This window comes from Gadus chalcogrammus, chromosome 10 (genome assembly GCF_026213295.1).
Source record: "Gadus chalcogrammus isolate NIFS_2021 chromosome 10, NIFS_Gcha_1.0, whole genome shotgun sequence".
Taxonomy (NCBI): Eukaryota; Metazoa; Chordata; class Actinopteri; order Gadiformes; family Gadidae; genus Gadus; species Gadus chalcogrammus.
Genome location: NC_079421.1, coordinates 22,479,726 through 22,506,118, shown reverse-complemented (window position 1 = coordinate 22,506,118; position 26,393 = coordinate 22,479,726). Strand labels below are relative to the sequence as shown.

The 26,393-nt window shown below is 51.1% G+C and overlaps 2 protein-coding genes across 2 annotated transcripts; both read right to left on the bottom strand.

Annotated features, from left to right (window-relative positions):
* Positions 1-19: 19 nt before the first annotated feature.
* Positions 20-7,150, bottom strand: slu7 (SLU7 homolog, splicing factor). Its single transcript, XM_056600814.1, has 15 exons — positions 6,917-7,150; positions 6,498-6,662; positions 5,703-5,856; positions 5,521-5,601; positions 5,219-5,383; positions 4,962-5,024; positions 4,076-4,207; positions 3,538-3,635; positions 3,345-3,412; positions 3,095-3,234; positions 2,477-2,638; positions 2,280-2,384; positions 1,781-1,858; positions 1,205-1,321; positions 20-520 (listed from the first exon to the last, which is right to left on the bottom strand). Exons 2-15 carry the CDS (start codon positions 6,650-6,652, stop codon positions 335-337), a joined length of 1,704 nt encoding a protein of 567 aa, XP_056456789.1. The 5' UTR covers positions 6,653-6,662; positions 6,917-7,150; the 3' UTR covers positions 20-334.
* A 126-nt stretch (positions 7,151-7,276) lies between these two features.
* Positions 7,277-25,787, bottom strand: nsd1a (nuclear receptor binding SET domain protein 1a). Its single transcript, XM_056600151.1, has 24 exons — positions 25,368-25,787; positions 24,301-25,223; positions 23,827-23,968; positions 23,361-23,533; positions 20,921-22,952; positions 20,564-20,673; positions 19,637-19,880; positions 18,664-18,761; positions 18,501-18,560; positions 17,887-18,102; positions 17,473-17,565; positions 17,234-17,357; positions 16,560-16,760; positions 15,444-15,623; positions 14,960-15,116; positions 14,053-14,258; positions 13,517-13,629; positions 13,005-13,274; positions 12,723-12,839; positions 11,912-12,053; positions 11,657-11,763; positions 11,184-11,388; positions 9,771-10,288; positions 7,277-9,641 (listed from the first exon to the last, which is right to left on the bottom strand). Exons 1-24 carry the CDS (start codon positions 25,573-25,575, stop codon positions 9,384-9,386), a joined length of 6,897 nt encoding a protein of 2,298 aa, XP_056456126.1. The 5' UTR covers positions 25,576-25,787; the 3' UTR covers positions 7,277-9,383.
* Positions 25,788-26,393: the final 606 nt, after the last annotated feature.

The following is a 26,393-nucleotide window of genomic DNA, read 5'->3' as shown; positions in this document are numbered from 1 at the left end:
AAACGGTTAATTTTACAAACAAATTTATTTCAGTATCACAAAATTTGAATGATGGCCTTTAATGAATATGTAGTTGATATTTACAAAGCGCACAAATGGTAATTCCCCATTTACCGTGGAATAATGACTCCTAAACAAAAAAGCCCTACAACAACAACCGTCCTCATTCGGCCATAAAAGCATAAACAAACATCATTTTAAGAAGCCCCTACACTGTGTGGTTTGAGTTTGCGGTGGGTCCTGTGAGTTAGGCGGCTGCTGCCCCGTCGACGGACCCTACAGACCGGGGGACCTCCCCCCGGGGGCCGGTACCCTGAGGCCCTGCGGAGGAGGCTCAGGAGGGGGGGTGCAGGAAGGCGAACATGGGGTCGTCCTCGCGGCCCCGCTTCATGCGGAAGGCCTCCATCTCCTCCTCGGTTGGCTGCTTGACCTCGTGCAGGCTGCTGTACGGCCGCTTCCTCTCGTCCAGCAGCATGATCTCGTCCACGCGCTTCAGCCTCTGGCACTCCGCATCCAGGGCCTAGGAGACAAGGAGACAAGGAGCAGGTTAGGAGAGGGGACAGGGCGAGGGCCTAGGAGACGAGGAGGTTAGGAGAGGGGACAAGGGGAGGGCCAAGGAGGTTAGGAGAGGGGACAGGGCCTATGAGACGTGGAGGTTAGGAGAGGGGACAAGTGGAGGGCCAAGGAGGAGGTTAGGAGAGGGGACAGGACGAGGGCCAAGTGGTTGATGCACTCAGATAGGTGATCATCCTCATCTTCTTCTTCCATATAGGGTTATGGCCCGTCATTTAAAAGATAAATGATGAAAACATGAATAAATCAGATTTGTAAGCCTGTTGAAACCGAATTGCAAACTTATATTGCTTAATCATTGTTTTTTTATAGATACATTTGTTGCCAAAGAATGTCTAATTGATATGTTTATCAAAATGATGAATAGAAATATCAGGAAAAATAATCGCAATTATAATTTTTGCCATAATCATGCAACCCTGACACACACACCACTGCGCGCCCACAACCACAACCACACCCCCATCCACCCACACCCACCACATCAACCACACAACCACACACACACAACCACACCCCCATCCACCTACACCGACCACATCATCCACACACCAACACACACCACATCATCCAGACAACCACACACACCACATCATCCACACACACACACACACACACACACACGCACTACCTTAATCAGCTTCTCTTTCTTCTTCGCCTCATCGTCTGATTCGCTGTCAGAGCCGTGCTTCTTGTTCTTCTTGTTCTTCTTTTTCTTCTTCTTCTCCTTCATCTTCTCCTGGTGCATCTGCGAAAAGAAGTCACTTTGGCTTGAAACAGGTCGTCCTTGGGAGAACGATATTACATCACGTTTTCCAATTGAAAGTTATTTAATTAAAAGTTCTAAAAGTACGAAGTTATGTCTCCAATAAATGGTTAAATGGACAGCACCCTGACTACCAGCTATAAAGCCATCGGTTCAATGACAGACAGCATAAAGACAAACTAGGGCCAGACCGATGCTGGACTTTAGGGGCCCAGAGCGATATTAGGAAATAAAAGATGATCGGTATATCAGCTGATAATCTAAACACAGATATTTTCTTAACAATGAGCGCTGTGGTCTGAGTGATCCTGATGTGAAGTGAACCGGGCGTCCTATCGGGTTGGAGAATAAACATGGTTGTGATCCGGGGCTGCAGGGCTGTGTGAAGCCCCGGGGAGGGGACCTGTGGAGCCCCCCCAGCTCGGCTCTGAGGGCGCTTACCTCCAGAAGGGTCTTGGGCTGTTCCTCCTCTTCGTCCTCCTGAAGACCGTCGTCAAACGGAACGCAGGCCGATGTGCTCTGCAGCAGGACAAACACACGGTTACATCGTGATGACGCCACCAAAGGTAGGAGTGGCCCTCCTTTCCTTCCCCCTTCGCCCTGTGCCACTGGTCGGTGCAGGGGAAATGTGGCAGATAACTTTCTGCTTAAGAGTATACTAGACACTAAATGACGATGTCCAAATCTACGGTCGAAAAACGGTGTTGCTTCTGACCGTATCTGACTCCAAACTAAACGACATACATTAGGAACAGTGGTGTAGTACTTATTAAGCCGGAAGCACAGAAAAGTTGTTCTAATTTATCATTTGTTTTGTACTAAATTATTCTCAATAAACTAGTCCCTCATTGGTTCTGAGGGACTACGGTGATATATATATACACATACATGAACCAGACGGTAAAGAGTGAACCAGACGGTAAAGAGGGAATCCACTTACGGCTGTGTGGATGCCTGCGGCCCCCGTGCAGTAACTCTGCTTGACCATGGAGTGGCAGCATTTGAACCCCCAGTAGCCGTCCCTCCAGTAGGACCCCCAGATGAACTGGGGCGGAGAAACAGTTCAATAAAAGCAGATCAGAACATGTCGTGAACATGATGCGTGCCCTGCCGCTGGGTCTGTGGCGCGGTGCTTACGGCGTGGTTGTTGATGGTCACGTCCTCCTCGTATTTGGAGCGGGCGATGGCCTTGTCCAGGCCCTTGATGACCGCGCCGTGGCGGGAGTACTCCACGTAGTCCTCCGTCTGGGCCAGCAGCAGCTCCCGGGGGGGGGCGTCCAGGTGCTCCTCGCCGCCGTACTGTCACACACACGCCCAGATGAGCACGGGGGAACTGTTGTGTGCTCCAGAACACATTCTGGGCATGTAGACAGGGCTAGCATTACGGGGCTAACTTTAAGGCTTGATTGCGGTAACGGAATATGTTTTTAAGTTGGGCGGGGGTCAGATAAACAAATAGTTCTTAATGTGGACTGGAGCTAGCTTGATATCGCTAGCTCCAGTCCACATTAACCTGCCTACAGAGATGGGACCTGCTGATGGGGCGGGCAGCTAGCGGATCATGAGGAAAAATGAATGTGATCCGTCAGCCCACAACCTTTAATGTGGGCTGGAGCTAGCTTGATATCCAGAGTCTTGCATATTGCCTCTTTAAGCATGGAGCTTAAAAGCCACAAAGCTGTTAGAAGGTGTAAGAATAAGGCGCGTCGTCAAAGAGTCAACGGGGAGGGGGAGAAGAAAGAGAAGCTGCCCCACCCTCTCCAGGATGGTGTCCTTCTGCTTCTCCTTGAAGTCCTCCTTCTTGACTTTGAAGGACTGGTGCAGCAGCTCCAGCTTGGTGGGGTCTGCCTGCAGGTGCACCTCCGACCCCTTCTCATAGGCCTCCCAGGCGAACACTGGAACACAGCGCACGGCCAGGCCGTTAACCAGGGGTACCACGCACACACTGCAGGGCTGGGGTTAACTAGTTACTACTGGTTAGAGACTTAGGTGTTTGGTAACTTACACTGAGTCTGGGCCATGGTTATGGTGTCCCCGGAGTAGCGCACAAAGTTGTCGCCGGCGAATCCCACCCTGCGGGAAATCAAAGAGGAAAGCATTGGAGGTACGGTCGACAGACAATACCACACCGAGCAGAAGAGACCTGATGGACAGTCAGTCAGGCAGTCAGTCAGTCAGTCAGGCAGTCGGTGACTCACTCGTCTGGGTTCATGCCGGTGTTGTAGTACGGATTCTCCCTCATAGCTCGAGTCTTGGGGTCGTAGTAGGCCGAGTTGGGATCCAGATTCCTCAAGTACTAGAGAGAATTCAATAGAGCACAATTTACATCACTGACACCTGTAAGGGAAGTCCATATATTATTGGCTACAGATTAAGGAGTGGATTAGGTGAAGGCCCTGTGAGGGGCAGACGAAAAACGTGGATAAAAACGAGGGGCAATTCCAATTGGCAAAAGTTTTATTTACTCCAAAAACAGTTCAAAGATAAATAAACAAAAACATAAAAATCTGCTGTGTACACCCCTGTGCCCTCTGTCCTGAGATTCAATGCCATACTGCCCCCTACTGTGGCGGAAGCACAATTCCAATAATCATAATAATATAATATATATATATAATAACAATAGTTTATTTGTTATGAGAGACAGTGAAAAGGGAAGGCTTCACCTTCTCACTGGCCCCTTGAGAGACGAGACCAGAGATGAACCCCACTGGACAGACTGAAATACACTCTTACCTTGGCGATGTCTTCTCGGATACGCAGATTCCTCACGGTGATACGCCTCTTGGAGTCGAAGTTCTGCCCAGGCATGTCGATATCGTCTGCGTATTTGTCCTCATCCTCATCCTCGCTGTCGTGTTCCCGCTCCTGTGCGGGAGAGACCAGAATGTAACGAGGGAGCGACTCCACTTAACCTGGAGGACCACATTCAGCTAGAAAGGTCCTCAAGCATCTCGAAGGATCAGTGGTCAGACAAGCAAGGGTTATTGGACCCAGGTTCCACTTGAAAACAAATACATTATTAGGGCTGGGTATTGCCAGGTACCTCACAATTCAATTCAATTTGATTCTTTAGGACTTGATTCGATTTTATCGATTCGATATTGATCCAATTGCTTCAATATCGATTCAATAATACGTGCACCTCGTGCAGATGACAAAAATACCTGAATATTTTTTGGAATTAACCATTTTAAAATGAATTAACAACTTCATTGTGCTTTAACTAGCAAAAAGGGAATACACCGTTGTATAGTATTGTTCCTGAGCTAAACCTGCAGCATAAAAGTAATAATCATAACATGGACAAATGTAAAAAGGCATATACATTTAGACATACTCGCTTCTAGATTACAATGACAGACTATGCTTTTTTTTCTTCCTTTCTTTTTTTAATGGAAATAAATCGATTTAAAAAAAACTGTCGAAATTGAATCGAGAACAAATAAATTGCAGTGCATTGATGAATCGATATTTGTACCCAGCCTTATACATTATATATGATGGCTAAGATTTGTCTGAATTAAATTTGGCTTAAGGGAGCTTAAACTGGTTACGCCCTTCATGCTGATACGTTTCCAATAGTGTTTTTGGTTGACCGCTGGTTTGAGTCCAGACTTACCTGATCCAGTTTTCCTGAAGCCAGCTCATCCTGAAGCTTCTGGGCCTTCAAGGTTCTCTTGGCCTGGGAGAAGCATCAAGGAGGAAGATTACAGATGATCAATTTAAGCTCTATGTACAGATCAGGCCATTAGTAAAGTTTCTGTCTATATTTTCCCCGAATATTTCTAATCTTGCAGACGATTCCTCGTCGGGGATGGTGTGTTGCTCGACAGGTTGAACGGTGGGATAGGGCCCGAGGCTGCAGGTGAAGCTCACCTGGTCCACTTTGGAGTACTCCTCTACGATGCGATGGTGGTCCTCGGGGTCGTACCCGTTCCAGCGATCCCTCTTCCCATCGTAGTCCAGGGCCAGGTTCAGCTGAGAGTGCTCATCCGGAGCCATACCCGAACCCGTGAACTTGGCTCCCACTTTTCTGGGCCGCTGGTAGGTAAAAATTAAGCACAAATGAAGCCCTCATTCTTGTTTCATATGTGCCTCTATGAACACATCGAAGCTCCCCTGTATGTTGACAGGAGGTCAGGTTTCTAGATGCTTTTGTTGAGAACGCAGATGTTTACCTCCAAGCAGTCCTTCTTCTTGTGTGTCACCGCACCGCAGTTTTCACACGAACCCTTGCGGAACTTTGTGGAAATTGGTTTCTGGTGACAGAATTAAACATGAAGCTCTTAGTTTATAAACAGGACCATACACAATATCTGCTCCATTGTGATCTGGTCACCATCTCATGACAACAACTGACCTCGTCCACCCCCCGCTTGTACCACTGTCCGATGGAGGAAACATAATCTTCTTCCTCTTCCTGGGGTCTCTGATGCTTAAGCGTGGGTCTCTTGGACGGGTCGATGTACCACGGCACCGACGAAATGTACTGGGGGATGTGAGGGTTGATGTCTCTGGAAGGGAGAACCGGTCGGGTCAACACAACAGTAACGACTAGGGAAGCTAATAGCCCTCACCCGGTCAAACGACATCCATGTCCATATTCATCTAATGGTGAGTTTATCGCCATTAAATACAATCAGATCAGGCTTATATTCTCATGAATGGGGCTCACCATGGAAGGCATTTGCCTTTTTACAAGGAAAATGTGTTTTGACCGTTTGCCAAAATAAATAATGAATACTCTGATAACTCTTGACTGTTTTGATTGAGAATAAGCATTACATGTTTGGTTGGTAATATTGCCGTTCATCATTAGGCCAATTCCTGCTGCAGATGCGTTCTAAAATAAATAAATTCTAAAAATAGATTTTTTTAAACGAGTACTCGATTGATCCTCAAGGAATTCATTCGATCACTCGAGTTTGGAATTTACTACTCGTGCCCATTCCTACTATCTATCTATCTATCTATCTATCTATCTATCTATCTATCTATCTATCTGTCTATCTACATGGACATGGAGGTAAGAATGGGGGGGTCACAATGTGTGACCCCCCCCATTCTTACCTCAATGTCCACACTTATATTCTCATGAATGCGGCACACCATGGAAGGCATTGGCACCCCTACTTGCCCACGTCGACCTGCTTACTTTCCCTCCTCGTCCACCTCGGCCGGGGCGTTTCCCAGCTTCCTCTGCTCCTCCAGCTCCTTCTTCTTCCTCCAGTCCTCGCGGGTCATCTTCTTGGGTTCGTCCAGCCCCAACATCGCGTCCTGCCCGGCCTGCGAGGGCCCTTCTTCCGTCATGACTGCGGGTCTGGGTTGGTTTTAAAAACAGAATGTGGTCGTTATCGTTACAGTATATCCTTTAGAGTTTAATCATCCTATAAAAGCAAAACGTATCACGATTCTTTTTTGTATATTGGACATTTAGTCGTGCAAGACGTGCATTGGCTAACTGGTGGTGCTAACACGATGGCGACTTCTTGCATGCTTTTGATGGCTTTATGTTCTTCAATTAAGATAACCCGCTTTTAATGATTGCACAATCTGTATACAATTATAGTTTACCTTTTCGGGATTCCAAAAAACACTGGTTTGGGTTAGTTGAAGGGGGTTATTTAATTTCTGATGCTAGCTGATGTTTTGATTACGCAGACGGAGCAGTCGTCGCCATTTTACGTTTTGTATTTCGTCACCAGAGAACTTCTTCGTGGGAACGCAAATTCGTGGTTGTGAGGGCGCCCCCTACTGGACACCTGGTGGTAATTGCGCCCTCTGCTGAACAGGCCGGAGACTCCCATATCCAGCTGCAGCCTCGGAGAACAAACAACACCCTGGCGTGACCATGGGCGTGACAACCATAGGTGACAACAACCCACGCGCGACGGAAGTACTCTGGTGTTTAAAAAATAAATCACTTCCGTCACACCAGAGTACTTCCGTCGCGCATGGGTTGTTGTCACGCCAAGGTGTTGTTCTCCGGGGTTGCAGCTGGACCCTACTCGGAGGAACTGCTGTTGGCCATTTTAATCTTCTAGATCTGATATTGATGGTGTATATGCTATCTGACTTATGTATTGTTCATTGGATTGGGTTAATTAAATAAGCCAGAAAGGGGTAACATAGAATTTGATTAAAATGCTACTGTCGTAAAACTTTACTAACACATAGATTATTCTTGAGCACAGTACAGTTTGATTAAAACATTTCTTTGCAAGATTTACCCAATGAGGAAAGGAGTCAACAATGGATGAAACTCAGTTGGTATTGTGCTTACAAATATTATACATGACAATGTAAAAGACTATTGAGAAGTACAAAACTCAGTAACAAAATGGTAGGCCTACATTACCTGCATGTCTATTAAGTGTGGTGACCAACTGATAAATATGCAGTGTAAACTAGAAGTGCTTCATGGAAATATTTCCCCCAAAAACCTGCAAATGCAGTACATTCTTTTGATTTTACCCAACACTCAATTACTTTATAGGTTTGATCCTTTTTTTTTTTTTTTTTTTTACAATGACATTCAAATCCCATTTCCACTGCTTTGACATTGGTTTGAAATCCCTTGACCATATTTAATACCTTTCTAAAACCGTTTTTGTTGGAGACAAAAGTTTGTGTCCGAGTAGATAACCGAAAAACACAGATTATCATCTACATGGCCACCACAGCCAAAAAAAAAAGAAAAAGGTAAACTAACCATGACTTTCCCATCAGAAATAAATAATACTTTATACTCAAATGGATTGAGAACAAAACCAAAGCAGACATGACCAAATACAACTTAAAGCACGACAAAATATCTGAAAGACGCTCAGCTTGGAAAACACAAGTCAACAACGTGATGGAGCAGCTGCCTGGACAGAAGTACAATAATCCACTCTTCGCTATCCCGTCGCCCAGTGCTTGCTTTGGCCAATCTATATTTGGCTGCAGTTTCTTGGATTATGTGGCAAAGGGATTCCAGCACCATATCACAGATTTCAAATCGTTCAAATTGTTGAATTTAAGTACAAGGATATCTGTAAAGTAGATATAGAAAACTGACCGCCATGTGAGATAAATCGGATCCAGGGAAATTTGGGTTATTTAAAAAACAATGACACTTACTTATGATGAGACTGCTTATGATGGAACTGCTGATTTCTGAATCTGTAAGAATTGTATTTCAACAGTGCTCCGAACCAAACGCCCGGTAATTAGTGTTGAACAGAGATCAAGGTTCCTGTTTCAAAAACCGTTCCCTCTGAAATCGTTCCCATAGCAACACGACAATGTCTGCATCGTTAGCTATAGTGTCATCGTTAAGCACTGTGTCCTGCAGCAATCACTGGCCTGCCTGAGCTGTTCCAAACGTACTGGTTTGTTGACTCCTCCTGGAAAAACAACATTTTACATTAAATTTGTATTTAAATGGTTTATTCTCACCCATCCTTGTATGAACCAAGCAGTTGTTACCTCTCAGTTTTAACATTGAACGATGAAAAACATGATTCTGACAACGCTTGTACTCAAAACGACAAGTCAAAAACTACATGATAGGATGGCCATGTGATGACAGTAAGTGACAAGTTGAGGTTTTCTCATAATTTTTTTTGTACTCCGAACATAAAAAAAAAAGGCAACAAAAAAATGTAAACAACTTTTTGAGAAAAAAAAACAAACAACATGACAGCACCAGACAGAAATAAGCATATCAACAGTTAGTATAAACGGGCCGATGGGGCGAGTCCTCGGGCTATAGCACCAGTACACCCCCCGGAGTCTCCGACCCAGGGGGGCCGGAAGGCTGCGCAGCACCCCCACATGAAGGCAGTGTTGCATTCAACTTCAGTACCAAGTGGATAAAGTCTCTCAGCCATCGTCCCTACCCCCATCCTTGTCCCTCCTCCAAAATAAAATGTCTACGGCGCGTCGTGGCTGATGTCATTTCTTAGGAATGCTTGGTCAACTTCAGTCAAAGGAAGAGATCTGTGGGTGGATGGATGGATGGACGGATGAATGGATGGATGGATGGGCTCGGCAACTGTCACTCATCCTCAACCCTCCCCAATTCGCCCATATCACTGCCCTCCACTTCACCGTCGTCTTCCTCACCCTCCACATAATCACCCCATGAGTTGTATACCTCCCCATCTTCATCCTCATCCTCCTCCACCTCTTTCCCACCATACTGTGGATTATTGTCCTCCTCGTCCTCCACAATCTCCATCGCGTCATCATCATCATCATCATCCTCATCTTCCTCATCCTCCTCATCATCCTCATCGTCCTCCTCCTCACCGCCGCCCCCTTCCTCGTCCTCCTCGTCCTCGTCCACCTCCCCGTCCTCCACCTCCCCGTCCTCCACCTCCTCCTCCTCCTCCTCGTCCTCCACCTCCTCGTCCTCCTCGTCCTCCACCTCCTCGTCCTCCACCTCCTCCTCCTCCTCCTCGCCCGGGACCTTGGACGAGCCCTCGGGGGACGAGACGGGCCCCTCGGAGCCGTCCGACCCGTAGGCGCGGCCAGTGGGCAGGAAGCTGGAGGTGGCCGTCTTGGTGTTGATGTAGAGACGGGGAGGGGGGAGCGGCTTGGCCGAGGCCGCGACGGCCAATCCGGCGGCCGATCCCACGGCCGATCCCACGGCGGGCTGGGGAGCGGCGGCGTTGGCGTCGGCGGTGGCCCCGGGCCCCGGAGGAGCCCCCGCTTTAGGGAAGGGAGACGGGCCCATGGCGGCGGGGGCCACCGGGGCGGTGTACTCGCGGATCTCCCCGGGCTCCAGCGGGTCCGGGCCACAGGGGTCGTGCTCGCTGCAGGACAGCTTGCCGTCCAGCTTGGAGATGAACAGCATGCCGTCGCGGTGCTCCTTGCAGTACGAGCTGGGGCACATCTCGCAGAACGAGGCCGCCTCTTTGCCGCACTCGTCGCACTGGTGCCAGGGACACTCCCACCGCCCTGAGGGACACAGGACACCAGCGTCACGCAACACGCCACACAGGACACCAGCGTCACGCAACACGGCACACAGGACACCACCATCACGCAACACGGCACACAGGACACCAGCGTCACGCAACACGCCACACAGGACACCACAACCGTCACGCAACACGGCACACAGGACACCACAACCGTCACGCAACACGGCACACAGGACACCACAACCGTCACGCAACACGCCACACAGGACACCACCGTCACGCAACACGCCAAACGGGACCACAACCGTCACGCAACACGGCACACAGGACACCAGCGTCACGCAACACGCCACACAGGACACCACCGTCATGCAACACGGCACACAGGACACCACCGTCACGCAACACGGCACACAGGACACCACAACCGTCACGCAACACGCCACACAGGACACCAGCGTCACGCAACACGCCAAACGGGACCACAACCGTCACGCAACACGCCACACAGGACACCAGCGTCACGCAACACGCCAAACGGGACCACAACCGTCACGCAACACACCAAATATCACGATGATATCAGCAGGTTATCAATGAATTTCTCATTCTGTGGTACAGAATAATAGTTTATATTATATCAATAATTAAGCACTTTCCGATTGGTAAAGGCTTGCAATTTAGACTAAAGTACAAAAATAATTCATGTTTTTACAAATTATTTACTTTTCATAAATTAATGACATGAAAAACACGTTGTGGATTAAAATGCACCCATGACTCGGGGGGCTAGACAGGCTAGTCTAGTTGAGATAGGATTGTTCAGCATCGTCAAGCCTCCCATTCTAGGGTGGTTGGAAGTTGTGAAGCCTCAGCCGGCCATGAGACCGTTTAAATGGACGACCTGTATGTCCACACGCGTAACTCACCTGCCGGCCTCTTGGCCAGGTTGAGGCAGTCTGCGTGGTACACCTTGGGACAGCCGGGCTTCTTGCAGGACACGATCTGACCGGCGTCCCCGCAGCTGAAGCACTCATCCTCCCTCTCCTTGGTCAGCTCCGGCTTGCTCTTCTTCTTCATGGGGAGCTTCTTCTTGCCCTCCCTCAGCTTGAGCTTCTCTGCCGACGGCCGGTTCTGCGGAACAAGGATAGAACGTTCTAGGAGATCAGGCGGGGCATGCCGGTACAAAACGGGGTGACTCATGCGGTCCGTAGAGGAGCAACATTAGTGAGTGTTCTGCCGCTAAAGGGGTGATATCATGCCACCAGATGCGAGTGTGATCAGCCATTACAAGCGGTTTGAACATCGGGGTTTCCCTGTGCCCTAGTGACATCCCCAGTGGGTGTGTCTACCTAGATGTAGGGTGGAACTAACTAACTGCGGTGACGTAACCGGCCGGTACCTTTGGCCGGACCCCCAGGAACCCGCTGCAGTTTGGGGCTCCACACTTGCAGACCGTCTTCCCGTTGCCCAGACACTCCAGGTTGTAGTTGAAGGTCAGCTCCACACCTGTTCCAGGGGCGGTTCGTACAGTGAACAGGCGCCACACCATCTTCTTACAGACCATCATTTTCATCGTGCATTGCAATCAATAACATCATTTCAACTTCGCCAGTATCAACAAAACAAGACAAGGAGGAGGCGGATGTGGGCGGACCTTGGGGGATGTCCTGGATGGCGAACAGCCCCACCCTGGTGTCCCCGTTCACCGTCCACTTCTGCGTCTCACAGTTGGGTTGGCAGCAGTGATTCATGAAGCGCGCCTGGTTCCCCTTGGGCCCCGCGTCGATGATCCGGTCCTACGGGGGATCGGGAGAAAGCATTCAGATCCACTATGCATCCTACAGTTGTTCCCATAGCGATACCAGCATCCGAAACTACCCCGATACTTCACCATCACGTGACCAGCTCATTGACTACATACAATGCTGGATGCTGTAGCGGTAATACTCTGTATCGGCCAATACTAAAGTTCAGAAATGGAAATCGGTATCGGGAATGAAAAAAATAAAAATAATGGTATCGGAACAACTCTAATGCATACCAAGCTAGCAACAAGAAATCCTTAGTGAGCCACCAGCACGCAGCCATGAGCAAATGATGAGGAACGCTGACTAATACTTATTTAATTGCCGAGCGTTTCAGCAGGGAACACAAACTCACGCTAGAGGCAGGAAGGGAATCAGAACTCATGCTAACAATACGGTTTAATAAAAGTAAGGTTTAAATTTATTTTGGCTGGTTAATGTAATTACCAGAAAATGTCCGTTGCTGGAAATACCCTTAAAGGTATGATCGTATCGCAATAATAACGAAACACGGCGATTTGAAACTTTAATTCAAGTAGACTAATCAATTAGAACTACAGTAGTCGGAATTAAACATGCATTCACTGAATCGGATATAGGCTAGTCTGATGAATAAGCTCTTGCTGATACATTTAATCTAAATATAAAAAAGGAGCTCACCTTGTCCAGTGTAAGCATGTAGAAGTTACAGATGTCGTTCTCCTGCGCGTGGCGGATCCTGGCGCGACACTCCTCTTCGTCTATCACCTCCCCGACGTACTCGTTCACAAAGGCTCCCTGGGGACGGAGGAGGACGGAGAACACGTTCAGTACCAGGGACGTCCTCCACGGAGGCTCAGCTCAGTCCGCTACCTCGAATCCCGAGCCTCCCCGGGCGCTGCATCGCGGCAGCCCACTGCTCCGGGAGTACCGTGACTCCCCATCATGGTGACTCGCTCGTACCTTCTTGATGTCGAGGATGGCCCTGAGGCCCCAGCCCCGGGCCAGCGTCCTGAAGATCTCCACGGGGGAGTACTGCCGCTTGGTGTAGGCCTGGTTCTGGCAGCGTTCCCCGGCCACACACACCTGGGGGCTGCACTCGTACATCAGCATGCGGTTGATGCACTCCGAGTCCACGCCACACGGGCTCTCGTCCGACCCCTTGCAGTTGCAGCGCGGGATCTCCGATTGGTCTGCCGTGATGATCTGCACCTTGCCGATCGGTCGGTTCACCTGGGGAGAAGAAATAAAGGAAAAATAATAAAATAATAAAAAACATATTTGGTTACCAAAAACATAGACTTAAATTGTATCCTGGAAATACATTTAGTCACATGCACATATTATATTTATGTATTATATACATATGTATATACTTGATGATTTTCTGTATAACTTCATCAGGTTCAGCCTGATTCAAATCGTTGAGCCTTCCACAGGGAGGGCGTTGCCAGGAAGGGCTCTGGGCGCAGTACCTTGATGTGCCTGTAGGGAGGGGGCTTCTTGTCGTTCTTCCGGTCCTCCTGCAGCTGTCTCATCTCCTTCTCCGCCGTCAGCTCTCTGAAGCGCTCCGCGGCCACCGTCAGGGCTGAGGGGGAGACAGGCACAGGTCAGGAGAAACCCTTCAGGCTCGCTGCTCTTTCCGCTCAGGTACTGCCAGTTACACTAACATAGTCTTAGACACTGAAATTATACACAGAAAATCACCCCTAATAAATAAATGGACTTCATTTATACCTGCTTTCCTAACCAGTGGCCTCTCAAAGCGCATTACAATACTGCCAAACATTCACGCACACATTCACACACCGACGGCGGAGTCAGCCATGCAAGGCGACAGACAGCTCGTCGGGAGCAGTTAGGGTTAGGTGCCTTGCTCAAGGACACCTCGACACTCAGCTAGGAGGAGTCGGGGATCGAACCAGCAACCTTCAGGTTACCAGCCAACCCGCTCTACCTCGAGTCATATAAACCTTTACAACCCGAGCATCCCATAAACAACTCTGCGCACCTTTCTTGTAGATGGCGTCCGCGCCCTTGCCCATCTTCTCGATGTTGTGCGTGTCGCCCTCCATGTAGGGGAAGACCCTCGCCTGGTAGGTCCACACGAAGTCCTTGGAGCCGAAGAACTGAACGGGGAACTCTCCCACCTCGTGCTTCATCCGCAGGGTGTTCTCCGGGACGTCTTTGGCCAGGCAGACCTCGGCCGGCCACCACCTGATCAACGCACGGGGGGGGGGGGGGTCCACCATGTTAACTAAAGTAGACTAAGAAGAGGTTTCCCCCCCCAAGCCATACGGACAATGAATGCATAAATCCCCCCTCTTCATAAACATTATTTTATTTAATCCTCCATCCTTTTTTTTTCTATCTTCAAACTTTTCTATTATTATAACTTTTCACAGTTGGGAGTTGAAGTCGCAATCCACATTTCACTACTTTTTGTTCAACAAATTACACATGTGACAAATAAATTCTTGAATCTTTAATCCTAGCCAAATTTTGAAGCCCAAAGTCCCAGCCACCATCAGAACTGAACGTGTTTATTCGTGCTTCACATCCAAGTCCATCACAGTACGCTTGAACCAACCAACATGTGAGATGTTAACATCCTCACACACTGGCGGGGTTAACATGGAGCTCAGCCTCACAGAGTCCAACAGGCTCACACAGAGCGGATTAGCGCCATTTATGACGTCAATTAAGATAAGATGTTCTTTATTAATCAAAGACATTCGCCCGGAAATTAGCCGTGAAGCAGGATCCAAAGTAATATCCTGAACGACCAAACGGCATTCCTCCGATGACCTGGACCAATCTTTCTGCTTTAAGTGGCAACGCCTCTTTCAACATGAGTAAAACAAGCCGACCACACTGTTCCGGTCACTAGGATACAGGGAGATGATCGGAGGCCTTACCTGTAGCGAGCCCATTTCACCCACAGGATGTCCTTGATGCGCGGCTTCTTCCCGGCCTTGCAGTCGTTACAGAACCAGCTGCCCTGGGGCATCTGGATGTTCAGACACTCCTGGTGGAACGCAGCTGGACAGGATTCACAGCACAAGAGACTTCCCCCTGAAGAGAAACCAGATTCACACGTCTGCTATTGAGTCATCAGCAGAAGCTTTTGGCCGAAGGGACTTTGATTTTTTTATTGAACCTTTGCCAGGAGCCATAAATAAATTAGGTAGGGGTTGAACGTGCATCCAGCTCAAGGGCACAGGATACAGGTAGTGACTAGTCGGAGGTTCGAACCCGGAACCTTGGGACTGGGTCGTCCAACACTAAACTACAGACTACACTATCCTGCCCCCAGTACTCCCCGTCACACATTCATCACTGAGTGGAAGAGTTGATATGAGTACATCTCTTCCCCCCCCTGTCCACCGGCCCCGTGCTGACCTTCAGAGCAGACGAAGCACCAGCTGACGTTGATGTGCTCGTGGTTCTTGTAGCCCTTGCGTGGCGTGAAGTGGTTGGGGCAGAGGAAGCTGTTGTTGGCCAGCACCAGGCTGCCGGCGGGCATGCAGTTGTCGTTGGCGTGGTAGGCCACGGGACAGCGCACACAGCGGGCCAGACGACCTGCGGAGCCACAGGTGGAGAGACCGTCAGCCATGAGGAGAGACCGTCAGCCAGGAGGAGAGACCGTCAGTCAGGAGGAGACAGTCAGCCAGGAGGAGAGACCGTCAGCCAGGAGGAGGAGAGACCGTCAGCCAGGAGGAGAGACAGTCAGCCAGGAGGAGAGACAGTCAGTCATGAGGAGAGACAGTCAGCCAGGAGGAGAGACAGTCAGCCAGAGGGAGAGACAGTCAGCCAGGAGGAGAGACCGTCAGCCAGGAGGAGAGACAGTCAGCCAGGAGGAGAGACAGTCAGCCAGGAGGAGGAGAGACAGTCAGCCAGGAGGAGAGACTGGAGCACCAATATCACCCGTCGGAATCAAGATATTACTTTGACCATTTTTTAACGAGGTGAATGTGTTGTCGGCATCAGTATGCTGTTGATTAACACCTTGTTCACACCACATGTGTCCGTCGACGGATGGGGGCTTTTTTCCGGGTTGTATTACAAAGGCGATTTCATTGGACAGTGTCCTTGCGTATATTTGCATAACGCAGTCTGATTGGCCGACGGATCCGTCGCTGCCTGAAAAGTTGAACATTTCTCAACTTTTTGACTCAGGATCCACAATGCATTTCGCGAGCGCCCCGTGCAAAGTCAATGACATCCGTCGACGGACGGAGGTAGTGTGAACAAGGTGTAAGGAGTAAAATAACTTAAGTAATGCTTTTATAATAATCGTCATTATGTCGACAAATAAGTATGTTTCATGTTTGACACTGTATGGTTACCGAAAACATAGACTTCAAATTTTATCCTGGAAACACTGGAATTACTTTTAGTCAAACATACTTTATTATAAACATGTGTATATACTCGTGGGTGACGTTTTAATCGGATGACTTTCTGTCTATGGGACAGAAAGCGGCGGCGGCGGCGGCGGCGGCGGCGGCGTCCTACCTTTGGAGCTGGAGAGGCTGAGGGGGTTGGCGATGTGGCAGGCCAGGCAGACGTGCAGGGAGCAGCGGAAGCCTTTTCCCTGCGGCTGGCTGGTGGAGGAGGCCATGACGCAGTCCGTGTGGTAGAACTTCCCACACATGGGAATCACGCAGCGCTTCACGCCGCTGCCCGGCTTCTTGCACACGTAGCACGCGTGCTCACCTGAGAGGGAGTCAGAAACACGTTTGGATTTATTTACAGATTTGTTTTTCAAGAATCCGGTTACGGATTTGCGTCAGTTAAGAGCTTTGAATGTCAGAGGAAAAATGGCGTTGAAAATAGAAACCAATATTTTCTAAATAGGGTACGTAATCTTACACACTGCTACTCCCAGGAGGTTGCAATGCTACTTACAGATCGAGTGTTTAACTACGACTATTTGCCAAAGCCTTGTGGGAAGGGGGCAAGCGTGTACTAGCTTTCATACGTCCATGCTGGACATAACATGTAGTGAATCTCATCCTGCAGCTTTTTACACACATGCCCTCCCTGCACTGACGAATAACGATAAAAGAAACCTAAGACTAAGGGAGTGAACCTTTTGACCACAGCCCAGCGTGAAACTGAAACCGGATACGTTCATCAACTTGCTCGTGGAGACGAGCTGAACCCCTAAACAATGTGAGTCCACCCACCTGAGCTGCATTCACGACACATGAACTTCCTCTTGGGAGCGACGGCCAAGCCCAGGCACTGCGGATGGAAGGCTCCGTAGCACTGGCCTTCACACAGAACCAGCTCCCCGGTCCGCTCACACATCTACACACACACACACACACACACACACACGAGAGAGGAAAGGCGGTCACTTGTCGATGTGCTTCTGAACGAAGGGCGTTCAGAGTCTCTCAGGCCGATGGAGCCAAGGCCTCACCTGGCACACGTTCTCCTTCAGAGTGGTGGCGCCCGCTCGTCCCTTCACGTCCGCGTGGGAGTGGAAGCTGTGGTTCACCCCGGGACTCAGCCCCTGAAGGGAGCAGGAAGCAGGAGAGGGTGAGGTGGGCTCGGAGGTCGACTGAGCTCTCAACCATCACACACCGTTGATTTAGCATAGTTGATTTGACGCTTTTGTCCAAAGCGACTGACTGAATGAAGATATTACCCAAAACAAGCATGAATCATTTGAATAAATACAAATTCATCAAATAAGCAAAGCAACTGGTTTGGAGTGCTGCTATATAGAAATAAGAGATAGTAATAGAGATGGAGCGATATAGGTAGACCCAGATAGAGCGATAGAGATGAATGGGTCATTACGGACATCATAGGACCGTAAGAGCATGCCGACCTGGGGTTTGGTAGCAAGCGTCCCATTGGCCAGGGTTGGCCCCGCCTCCGAGCCGCAGCCCTCCCCCTCCATCTTGGGCGTCCTGAACCCGGTCGGGGGGGAAGGCTCGGCCGGGAGGAAGACCCCCGGCGGGCCCCTGGGTCCTGGGGGGCTGGCGGCGGGGCTGGGGGGGCTGGCGATGCTCTGGGCGACCGGCTCTTTCTTCATGAGGTCGTCCTGACAGAGAGAGACGCTCGTCAGGGGGCAGAGCAGAGGACCTTCTGACACCTTCTTTCGACTGAAACTGAAACTTCTACACCCCCCCCCCCCCCCCCCCCCAAAAAAACTGAACCCCCGCAATCGGTGGGGGGGTTGTGGTCGGCTCGCACATGCACCAACAAATGTCGCAGACGGCAGACACCGTGGAACGAGTCTCGACTGGATTAAGAACCGACTCGTCTCTGGGAAGTTCCCAGCCGCTGATTTTGTATACAGTTATATTTAGGTTCGATTTTTCCTTTTAGCTCTACAGAAATACCGGTGACGTCATAGCTAGCTACGGGCTAGTGTGAGAACAGAGGAAATTGTGATGCTTTCCCTTCAACCACGCGGTTTCAGTCGTGTGTCTCTGCTACCTGAGTGTCTGCGGCGGTCTTCTTCTCCTCTGAGGTAATCCCACAGAGTCTCTTGGCCTCCTTGAAGGAGAGAAACACACGAGGTTAAGTCGTGTAACACTGCAGGGTTACCGTAAAATAAATGACACATTCTTACAGTTTTGTCAACATGCCATCTTTGTACCTTCTTGTTGGCGGGAGCGAGAGACACTTCTTCTATGGTGCATTCCAGGATCCGCTGGGAGAGTTTCCTTGGCCTTTTCCTCTCTTGGGATGCTGACGCTATGAAGTAAATACACTTTAATGACAGAGGAATACTCGTACGTGCTCCAGTGACAAGTTTATTATCACAGCTCATCATCGCAGTACACTCTGGATGACGGGCAGAGAATGAGCAATGATTTAGCGTGAACGCAGAAAGGGCTTCCCCCTCTCAAGAGCTCTAGGGCTGCCCCAGGAAACGCAGGTTTAACATCAAAACAACAACAGTTAGAGATGTAATGTAAAGTACATTTACATTTATCAGACGCTTATCCAAAACAACTAACAATAAGTACATTTGTCAGAAGAAAGAGAAACAATATGTCGCTGTCGGTGCAGTAAGGATGTTCATAGAAACAACTGTTGGGTGAACCCATTCCCCAACTTAAAAGATAGCCAGGATAAGACGCTACACCATGCTACACCTATTTTTAAGTGCCAGGACGTACAACACATAATAAGTGCGTAAGGGCGTTGGGGAGGGGGTGGGGGAGGGTAAGAAGTGTCCTCCTGCATCGGCCCTCACCTCAGCCCACCCTCCCTGGTTCTAGCGCGGCTCGGGCCCCGTCCACACGGAACCGATTCTTTGGTGAAAACGCGCAAGTCTTGTGCGTTGGGGCCGACCGTCCAAATTGAATTACTAACTACATTAAAAAGTATTTCTGCTCAATCTAAAAAGGGTTAACAACTACTATCTCGAATGAATGTTAGTTTACAGCGCGCAGGCTGGATGCACTCCACTTCTCTTTTGTGGAGAGCCAGCGCCCTCATTATGAACCACAGCGTTCCTACAGCTCGCTGCGTTCTCCCAACGCGTCCGTCTTTACGGAGATAGTCCTGGAACGCGTCGAAGGAAAACGGAGGGAAAGAGAGTCCTTTCTGGGGGGGCCACTCACAGGGGTCTGGAGGTAGATCGAGGCCCTCGCCCGTCTCGGGGGAGGAGGGGGAGGAGGAGGAGGAGGCGCAGGGGGAGGGCGGCCGGGGGGCGCAGTCCTCCTGCAGGCGGCCCCGGGCCCCGGGGCCCCTGGCGTGGGGGGGGACGGAGCCCAGGCTGGAGGATGAGGTCACGGTCGGAGTGCGGGGACAGGGGGGGTCTGCCGCCGGACTGGGGGTCTCCGGGCTGCTGTCTGCTTCGCTGGTCTGGACACAGACACAGACACAGACACAGACACACAGACACACACACACACACACACACTATGTTATGTGGATACATTACATTGATACCGCAGAAACCCCAGTTATTTAACAATTATACGCCGAGGGCTCGGTGAATAGTGGGGAGTAGCCCCCCCTATTCACTGAGCCGGAGGTGAAGAATTGTTTTAGTATACACTACACGTGAACACTCCAAATATAAACAAGATAATACTTTTTGCAGGGATTATTTTTTTTTTATTAGCAGTTTATTTTTTTTATTAGCATGACAGTCGTTACACGAGCGAAAACAATGTCCCGAGTTTGAGCTCTCAATCATGGGATAATGGGCAATATCCCGAGGATCAAATTGCACCATCTTAGGAGGTTCACGTGTAGCATATACTTAATGTGTAAATCTATACATTATATTGATACCACAGAAACCTCAATGTATAAAGCAGTCTCTATAATAACCTATACCTGCATTTGTAAAGCTTACACAAAAAAATGGTTTGATATTATAAGCCAGTATGTAAAGTTGCACCTACACATACGCATAAAAGAAACGCAGAATAACTTCTACAAACTTGACCTGGGTTATAGACTCATTACAGAAGAGAGCTCTATTCCACAGAGCTCTGTGCAAGAGCCGAATATATTTATGTATGAATTATTAATATTACCATTCTGGAGGGTTCAGCGTTCCTCTTTGATTTCTTCTTTGGGGACGTTATTGGTTCGCGCTCGTCGCTGGCCTCCAGGAGTCTCTTACTGGGTCTGCGCAGACGCTTGTCTGAGGGGAAGTAAACACACCGTCAGCTGTTTATCACTCAGACCACCACAACCACAACCACCACAACCACCACAACAACCACAACCACAACCACACCCACAACCACAACAACCAGAACAACGACCACAACCACAACCACCACCACCACAACAACCAGAACAACGACCACAACCACAACAACAACCACAACAACCACAGGAGCAGCCGCAGCAGCGCTCATCGTCCACAGCGCCGTTCCCGCCCTTACCGCTGGAATCCGAGACGTTGGAGCAGTCCTCCGACAGGTTTCCGTCGCCCAGCGTGACCTGGGGGGAGCCCGGGCTGAACCCGGCGCTGTCCGTGCACGCCCCCCCGTTGACCTGGCCGCCCGGCCGGCCCCCCGCGGGCCCGCCCCCGCCGCCCCGCTCCGCCAGGCCCTCCGCCAGCTGCCAGCGCTTCTTGGGCGCCACTTTGGATTCGCAGCTCATGCCGGGGTGGCCGGGGGCGGCGGGGGGGGCGGCGGCGGCCGGCGGGGACGCCCGGGACCCGGGCTCCGCCAGGTCGGCGTGCCCGCTGACGAACTCCCGGCCGTACGCCATGTCCGCCAGGTCCGGGGACAGCCCCGGGATGCTGACCTTCAGCTTGGCGGGGATCCGCTGCTTCCTGCGCTGCCGGTCGGCGCCGGCGGCCGGCGAGAGGAGCGGCAGCGCTTCACATTTGTAGGTGTCGTTTTTCATGATGGCCTTGGTCTTCTTCTTGGGCTTGGCCGCCGTGGCGTTCTGCAGTAGGGGGGGCTTCCCCGGCCAGCCGTTCTCCACCTTGATCCCTGAGCTACGGCCCCCCGGGTGGGGGCCGGCGCCGGAGCCCTTCAGTAGTGGGTTCGGACCCCCCGGGGAGGTGGGGATGACCAGGGGCTCCTCCTTGATGAGGACGGGGGGCCGGGGCACCACCAGCGGCCTGCCCTCCAGCTCGCGGGTGTCGTGCCGGTCCTTCAGCCGCATGAGGAAGGTGCTGAACATGTAGTTGGCGTCCGGCTGGAAGGCGCTCTGGTCGCCGTCCTCGCTGCCCCCCCCCTCCTCCTCCTTCACCAGAGACCTGAAGGTCAGCTCCTTGCCCTCCTGGAAGGCGTCCAACGGGGAGAGCGAGGAGGGGGGGGAGGAGCCGGCCGACAGGTCAGACGCCACGTTCTCCGTCTTGATCTTGGCCGGGGGCACGAGGGCGGGCGCTCGGGACCCCCGGGACGGGGACTTGGGCAGCGAGCCGTTGCAGACACGCTTCTTGTCGGGCTTCCTTGCGCGGCGTTTGGGGGAGCTGTGGCCGGTGGAGGACGAGACCTGGTCTGCCCCCGCCTCGGCGTCGCTGAGCACGCCGTCGCCGTCGTCTTCATCGTTCTTGTCGTCCCCCTCGTTGTTGTGGCTCTTCGTGGAGGTGTGGCCCGTCGACGGGGCGTCCTTGAGTCCCGTCTCCTCCTCGGCCTTCAGCGCTGTTGTCATCAGCCGACTGCTGGCGGGCAGGTGCAGGGAGTGCTGGTCCAGAGAACCGTCTTGTACGTTTTTACAGCCGTCCAAATCCGCGTTGGACTTTAAATGACTTAACCGTTTCTCATGGCAAACCGATTTGTTTGCGGAGGTTCTGGCGGCCTTGGCAGAGTTCACGGCCGTCTCGGGCGGCGAGCTCGTGTCCTCAACACCAACGCCCTTCCCCGGCGTTGAACCCTGTTCCTTTTTGACCGCTTTGGAGCCGCTCTGGGTCTCCGGCGTGGGAAACCCCTCTGTCCGTTTGGGACGACTCAGCATGGGGATAGAGTCCAGGTCGGCGTAGGGGGAGTCCTGGGACTCTCTGACGGGGTCCGGGGCTTTGGGTAGCGGGCTGACCAGGTCCAGGATCGTGGGGGAGTCCTTCAACCCCCCCACGATGTGGCCGAATATGTCCGACAGGCATTTCTTCTTCTTCCGACAGGCCTTCTTTTGGAAGCCTTGGTTGGCGGTAGAGTTTACAGTGGGGTGTACAGTGGGGTTTACAGTGGAGCTAACAGGGGGGTGCACAGTGGAGGGAGGGGGCACCGTGCGGTTGGGGGTCGCGGCGGGCGACGCGGGCCCGACGGGGCCCGGGGACAGCGGCCGGTGAGCCTCAGTCGGGGGGTTCTCGGTCGGGTCCGGACCCTGGAGCGGGTCGGGGTCGCCGACCTCCCCGTTGAGGGGCACGTCCAGCACGTCGTCCGCACCCGTTCGGAGACCGGGACCTAAGCGCTCCGCTTCGGTCACGCTGACCTTCCAGGCCGTCAGTAAACTCTTGGGAATCTGGTGTGAGGATGACAAACGCTTCAGAGGGATGCTGCAGTGATGCTACCACTTCCAATCCTTCACTCTTCACATGATTAAGTATCAACCAATACAGCCCAGTTAACCACTGATCTGATCTATAACTTTAATTTTACAGAGGGGACGCAATTTGTACGCATTTCTTCAAAATATAAAAATTGATACCATTTACCATGATGTGTCCAAAAATATGTGTCAAATTTCTGTGTCAAAACTATTCTCCAACATGGTATAACAATTGCACTTGGGGCATTTAGCAGATGCTTTTATCCAAAGCATCTTATAATAAGTACATTTGTCAGAATGAAGATAAACAACACTATATCGCTGTCGTTACAGTATGCAGTATCACAAGTTTGCAGGGCATCCCAACAGGTATTTATTTACCGTATACTTGTAGTCTTTCTCCTTCTGCTTCCCTCTCCGTCGGAGCACTGGGAGCTCGTTGAACTGGTGACCTCCCTGGAAAGGAAGAATGGCCTTCCCTGGGACCCAGGCCCGCTCCGCTACCTCACCGATCGTCTCCAGGAAATACAAGCGGCACGGGCGATGGCTCGGTGCTGGAACAGATATTAATCAATGACCACAACAACAGTTGATCGAGTTGAAGCTCTTACTGAACGTTAGCATATTACACGCACAACCATGGCCGCCGCCATTGTTCACCCAGAGCACCGCCACCACACTTCCTGCGCATGCGCGGTCGATAACATGCAACTTAACACAGAGACGAAAGGAAAACGTTAAGACAAACATAAGGCTGGACATGGGACTCGAAGGTGTACAAATGGTGGATACAGTTTGAGGATGCCCAGACAACAAACCAGCCGGAGCCGTTGAATCTCCGCCTCACCTTTCATTTTAGTATGAACCCCCTGCGGCGTGTCGGATGCGATCTGGCAGGGCCACCAGGGACGGCGGTTGAACTTAGCCCAGACCAGGTCTCCGTTCAGATACTTCACCGCCGACAGAAGCTTCTTCTTGGGGCTGTTTGACTGCGGAGAATAATAATTAAATAAGATAACAACATAATAGAATTATGTTTTGGATATGGACTTGTACTCATTATTGCGTTGCATTGTAAACAAAACAAAAACCATTTTACTGCCTGTGTTTACTTCTTCCCAAACAGTTGCAATTAATTGATCCAAGCTGTGCATTGCTCTGCCTTCCGAGGTTAAGAACCCGGTGGGATCCAGACACATTAAGAGCAACCTCCTATTCTGACGCCAGCAGTTCAGTAACAAAACCAAAGCAATGAGAGAAAGGAAAAAGAAAGCTTTTGATGAAGGCTAAAGAGCGGGTAACCGGGGAGCCTGCCACTCACGTTGGAGTTGGTGCCGGACGGCGAGACCAGCCCGTGGTCGGGGCTGAAGGACAGCTCCGCGTCGCTGTCAGAGTTCTCCCCCGCGCTCGAGTCCTCTCCCATACTGATCTCGGGCAGCGCGCTGGGGCTTAGTGTAGGGTTGAGTTCAGAAATGGTCTGGGCCATGAGGTTGAGGACGCCCGGTTTGTACACGCTCTGTTTGTCCGGCCCGGAGCTGGCCGGGGCCGTCTTACGGTCCGACGGGCCGCGGTGGAGACCCGGTCTGGGGGAAAAGGAGTGGAAGGAGGAGAGGTCCTCCTTTTTACCGCCGCCCCCCCGCTCCTCCACCTTGAGGTCTCCGCCGTCGAACAGCGTGGACTCAAAGTGGAGGTAGCCGTTCGGCAGCGGGGAGCAGCGGTCCATGCTGTCGGGGCTGTGGGGAGGGAACCCGTTTTTGTCCAGCTCCGGGATCGACTCGAAGGCGTCCGTCTGGACGGCGCCTGGCGACGGCGGAAGATGGACGGACGGCGCCTCAAACTCATCGTCATCGTCGTCCTCCTCCTCCTCCTCCTCGTCTTCCTCGTTGCTGATGGGGCTCGGTGAGTGCCGGTGAGTCCTGGCGCGGACGTCCATGGGGGGCCCGCCCAGGTCGGACCCCCTGCTCACCAGACTGTTGAGGTCCTGAAGGCTCCGCAGCGGGCTGCTGAAACAATGGGGCCGGTCGGGGGGGCTGTAGCCCGGGACAGGTGCTGCTTTGATGCTGGAGGATGGCAGTTGCATGGCTGGCGGTTGGCCCGACCTGCGCCTTCGACTGCCACATTGGTTTCCATAGGAAGTAGTGGTGAGGCCATTGGGGGGCCGTAGCTCTGGCTGACCCGAGCCGAACACGGAGCCTCCCCTAACAGCCCGTCTGTAAGACTGATTCATGTTGTCATGGCTCTTTCCTGACAAAAAACAAAGGGTTCGTGTCAGGTGAACCAATATTTACACTCAAAGCAGGACAACAAGACGCAACCTCCAAGTTCTTATTATGGCTTCACGCACTGACCGGTATTGAAAGGGAATCACCGACCCGTGAAGACCTTTACCTTTTAGACAAAATACTTCGACAATCCCAATAAAAGCGACGAACGCCTTCCAAGAAGAATAGGTGGCATGTAGGGCTGCATGCTCACCGATAACCCGACATGGCTGGCCTCCATTCCAAAAGGCCGTCGGTCGCCAAAACAGAGGATAGTACTCCTGACATGCTGCTTTCAGACAATGACTATTAAACCAAACCAGTCCGGGTAGCATTCACCGATCATAATAAAGCAAAGAAACAAGCGATCGCCGATTCGTATATTCGTAGGAGCGCACACGCTACGGCAAAGGTGGTGACACTGTGCCATCAGAGAAAGGGTCTCCCACAGACCTACTACACAAACAGGCTACAGCCACATAGCTACTGGTAACTTGGGACAAGAACTCATCGAAACAAGTTAAAAACGCGTCGACGTGGGGAAAGATCACGAAAACTCACCATTTGGACGTCGGTCACCGTGAAACCGACAGCGAATCTGTCGTTGTTGCGCTTAAAGCGGCTATTTTCCTCGGTTTGTGGAGGCAGATCTGCACACTCCCAGCTGCAGCAGCGCTAGGCCAGAGCGCAGCTCTCATTCTCTCCCCTTCATCACAGCCTCATCAGCGGCGGCCCTGATGAAAACTGTCACTTTAAATGCAAAAAATAAGCACTAGAACATTTATATTTGCGAGCACATCAAGTGCGAGGAAAACCGGCGTGTCACTATCAATCTTCAATCATCTATTTATATTATTTTAACACCATGATTTGAGCCTGCTGTCGGAGTGCCCCCCCGGTAATGATAAAACAAGCCCAGACTGCCTATGTTGGTGAGCACAGCGACCAATCGGCACCGCCACCCAACCCCCCGCTGCAAGGGGCCTGTCTCACCCTCCTCACCGTCTCCCTCACAGACACACACCCAGGTGCAATCACAGAGTCGGATATCCGTGCAATGCGTTTATGTTCTCTATCCAATGCATCTATTTATAACCAAAAATAAATTCTGCATTGTGGATTATAATAATAGAAATGTGGTGCTGCTGTTGAT

Excerpts from the sequence above, each read along its gene's own strand:
- slu7 (XM_056600814.1), bottom strand. The coding sequence starts at position 6,652 with ATGACGGAAGAAGGGCCCTCGCAGGCCGGGCAGGACGCGATGTTGGGG. Across the intron at positions 5,384-5,520 it reads AGAAGAAGGACTGCTTGGAG|CGGCCCAGAAAAGTGGGAGC; the intron begins GTAAACATCTGC and ends TTTACCTACCAG. Across the intron at positions 3,636-4,075 it reads TCCGAGAAGACATCGCCAAG|TACTTGAGGAATCTGGATCC; the intron begins GTAAGAGTGTAT and ends AATTCTCTCTAG.
- nsd1a (XM_056600151.1), bottom strand. The coding sequence starts at position 25,575 with ATGCTACCCGGACTGGTTTGGTTTAATAGTCATTGTCTGAAAGCAGCA. Across the intron at positions 19,881-20,563 it reads ACGCTGAACCCTCCAGAATG|ACCAGCGAAGCAGACAGCAG; the intron begins GTAATATTAATA and ends GTCTGTGTCCAG. Across the intron at positions 13,630-14,052 it reads GGACGCCATCTACAAGAAAG|CCCTGACGGTGGCCGCGGAG; the intron begins GTGCGCAGAGTT and ends TCTCCCCCTCAG.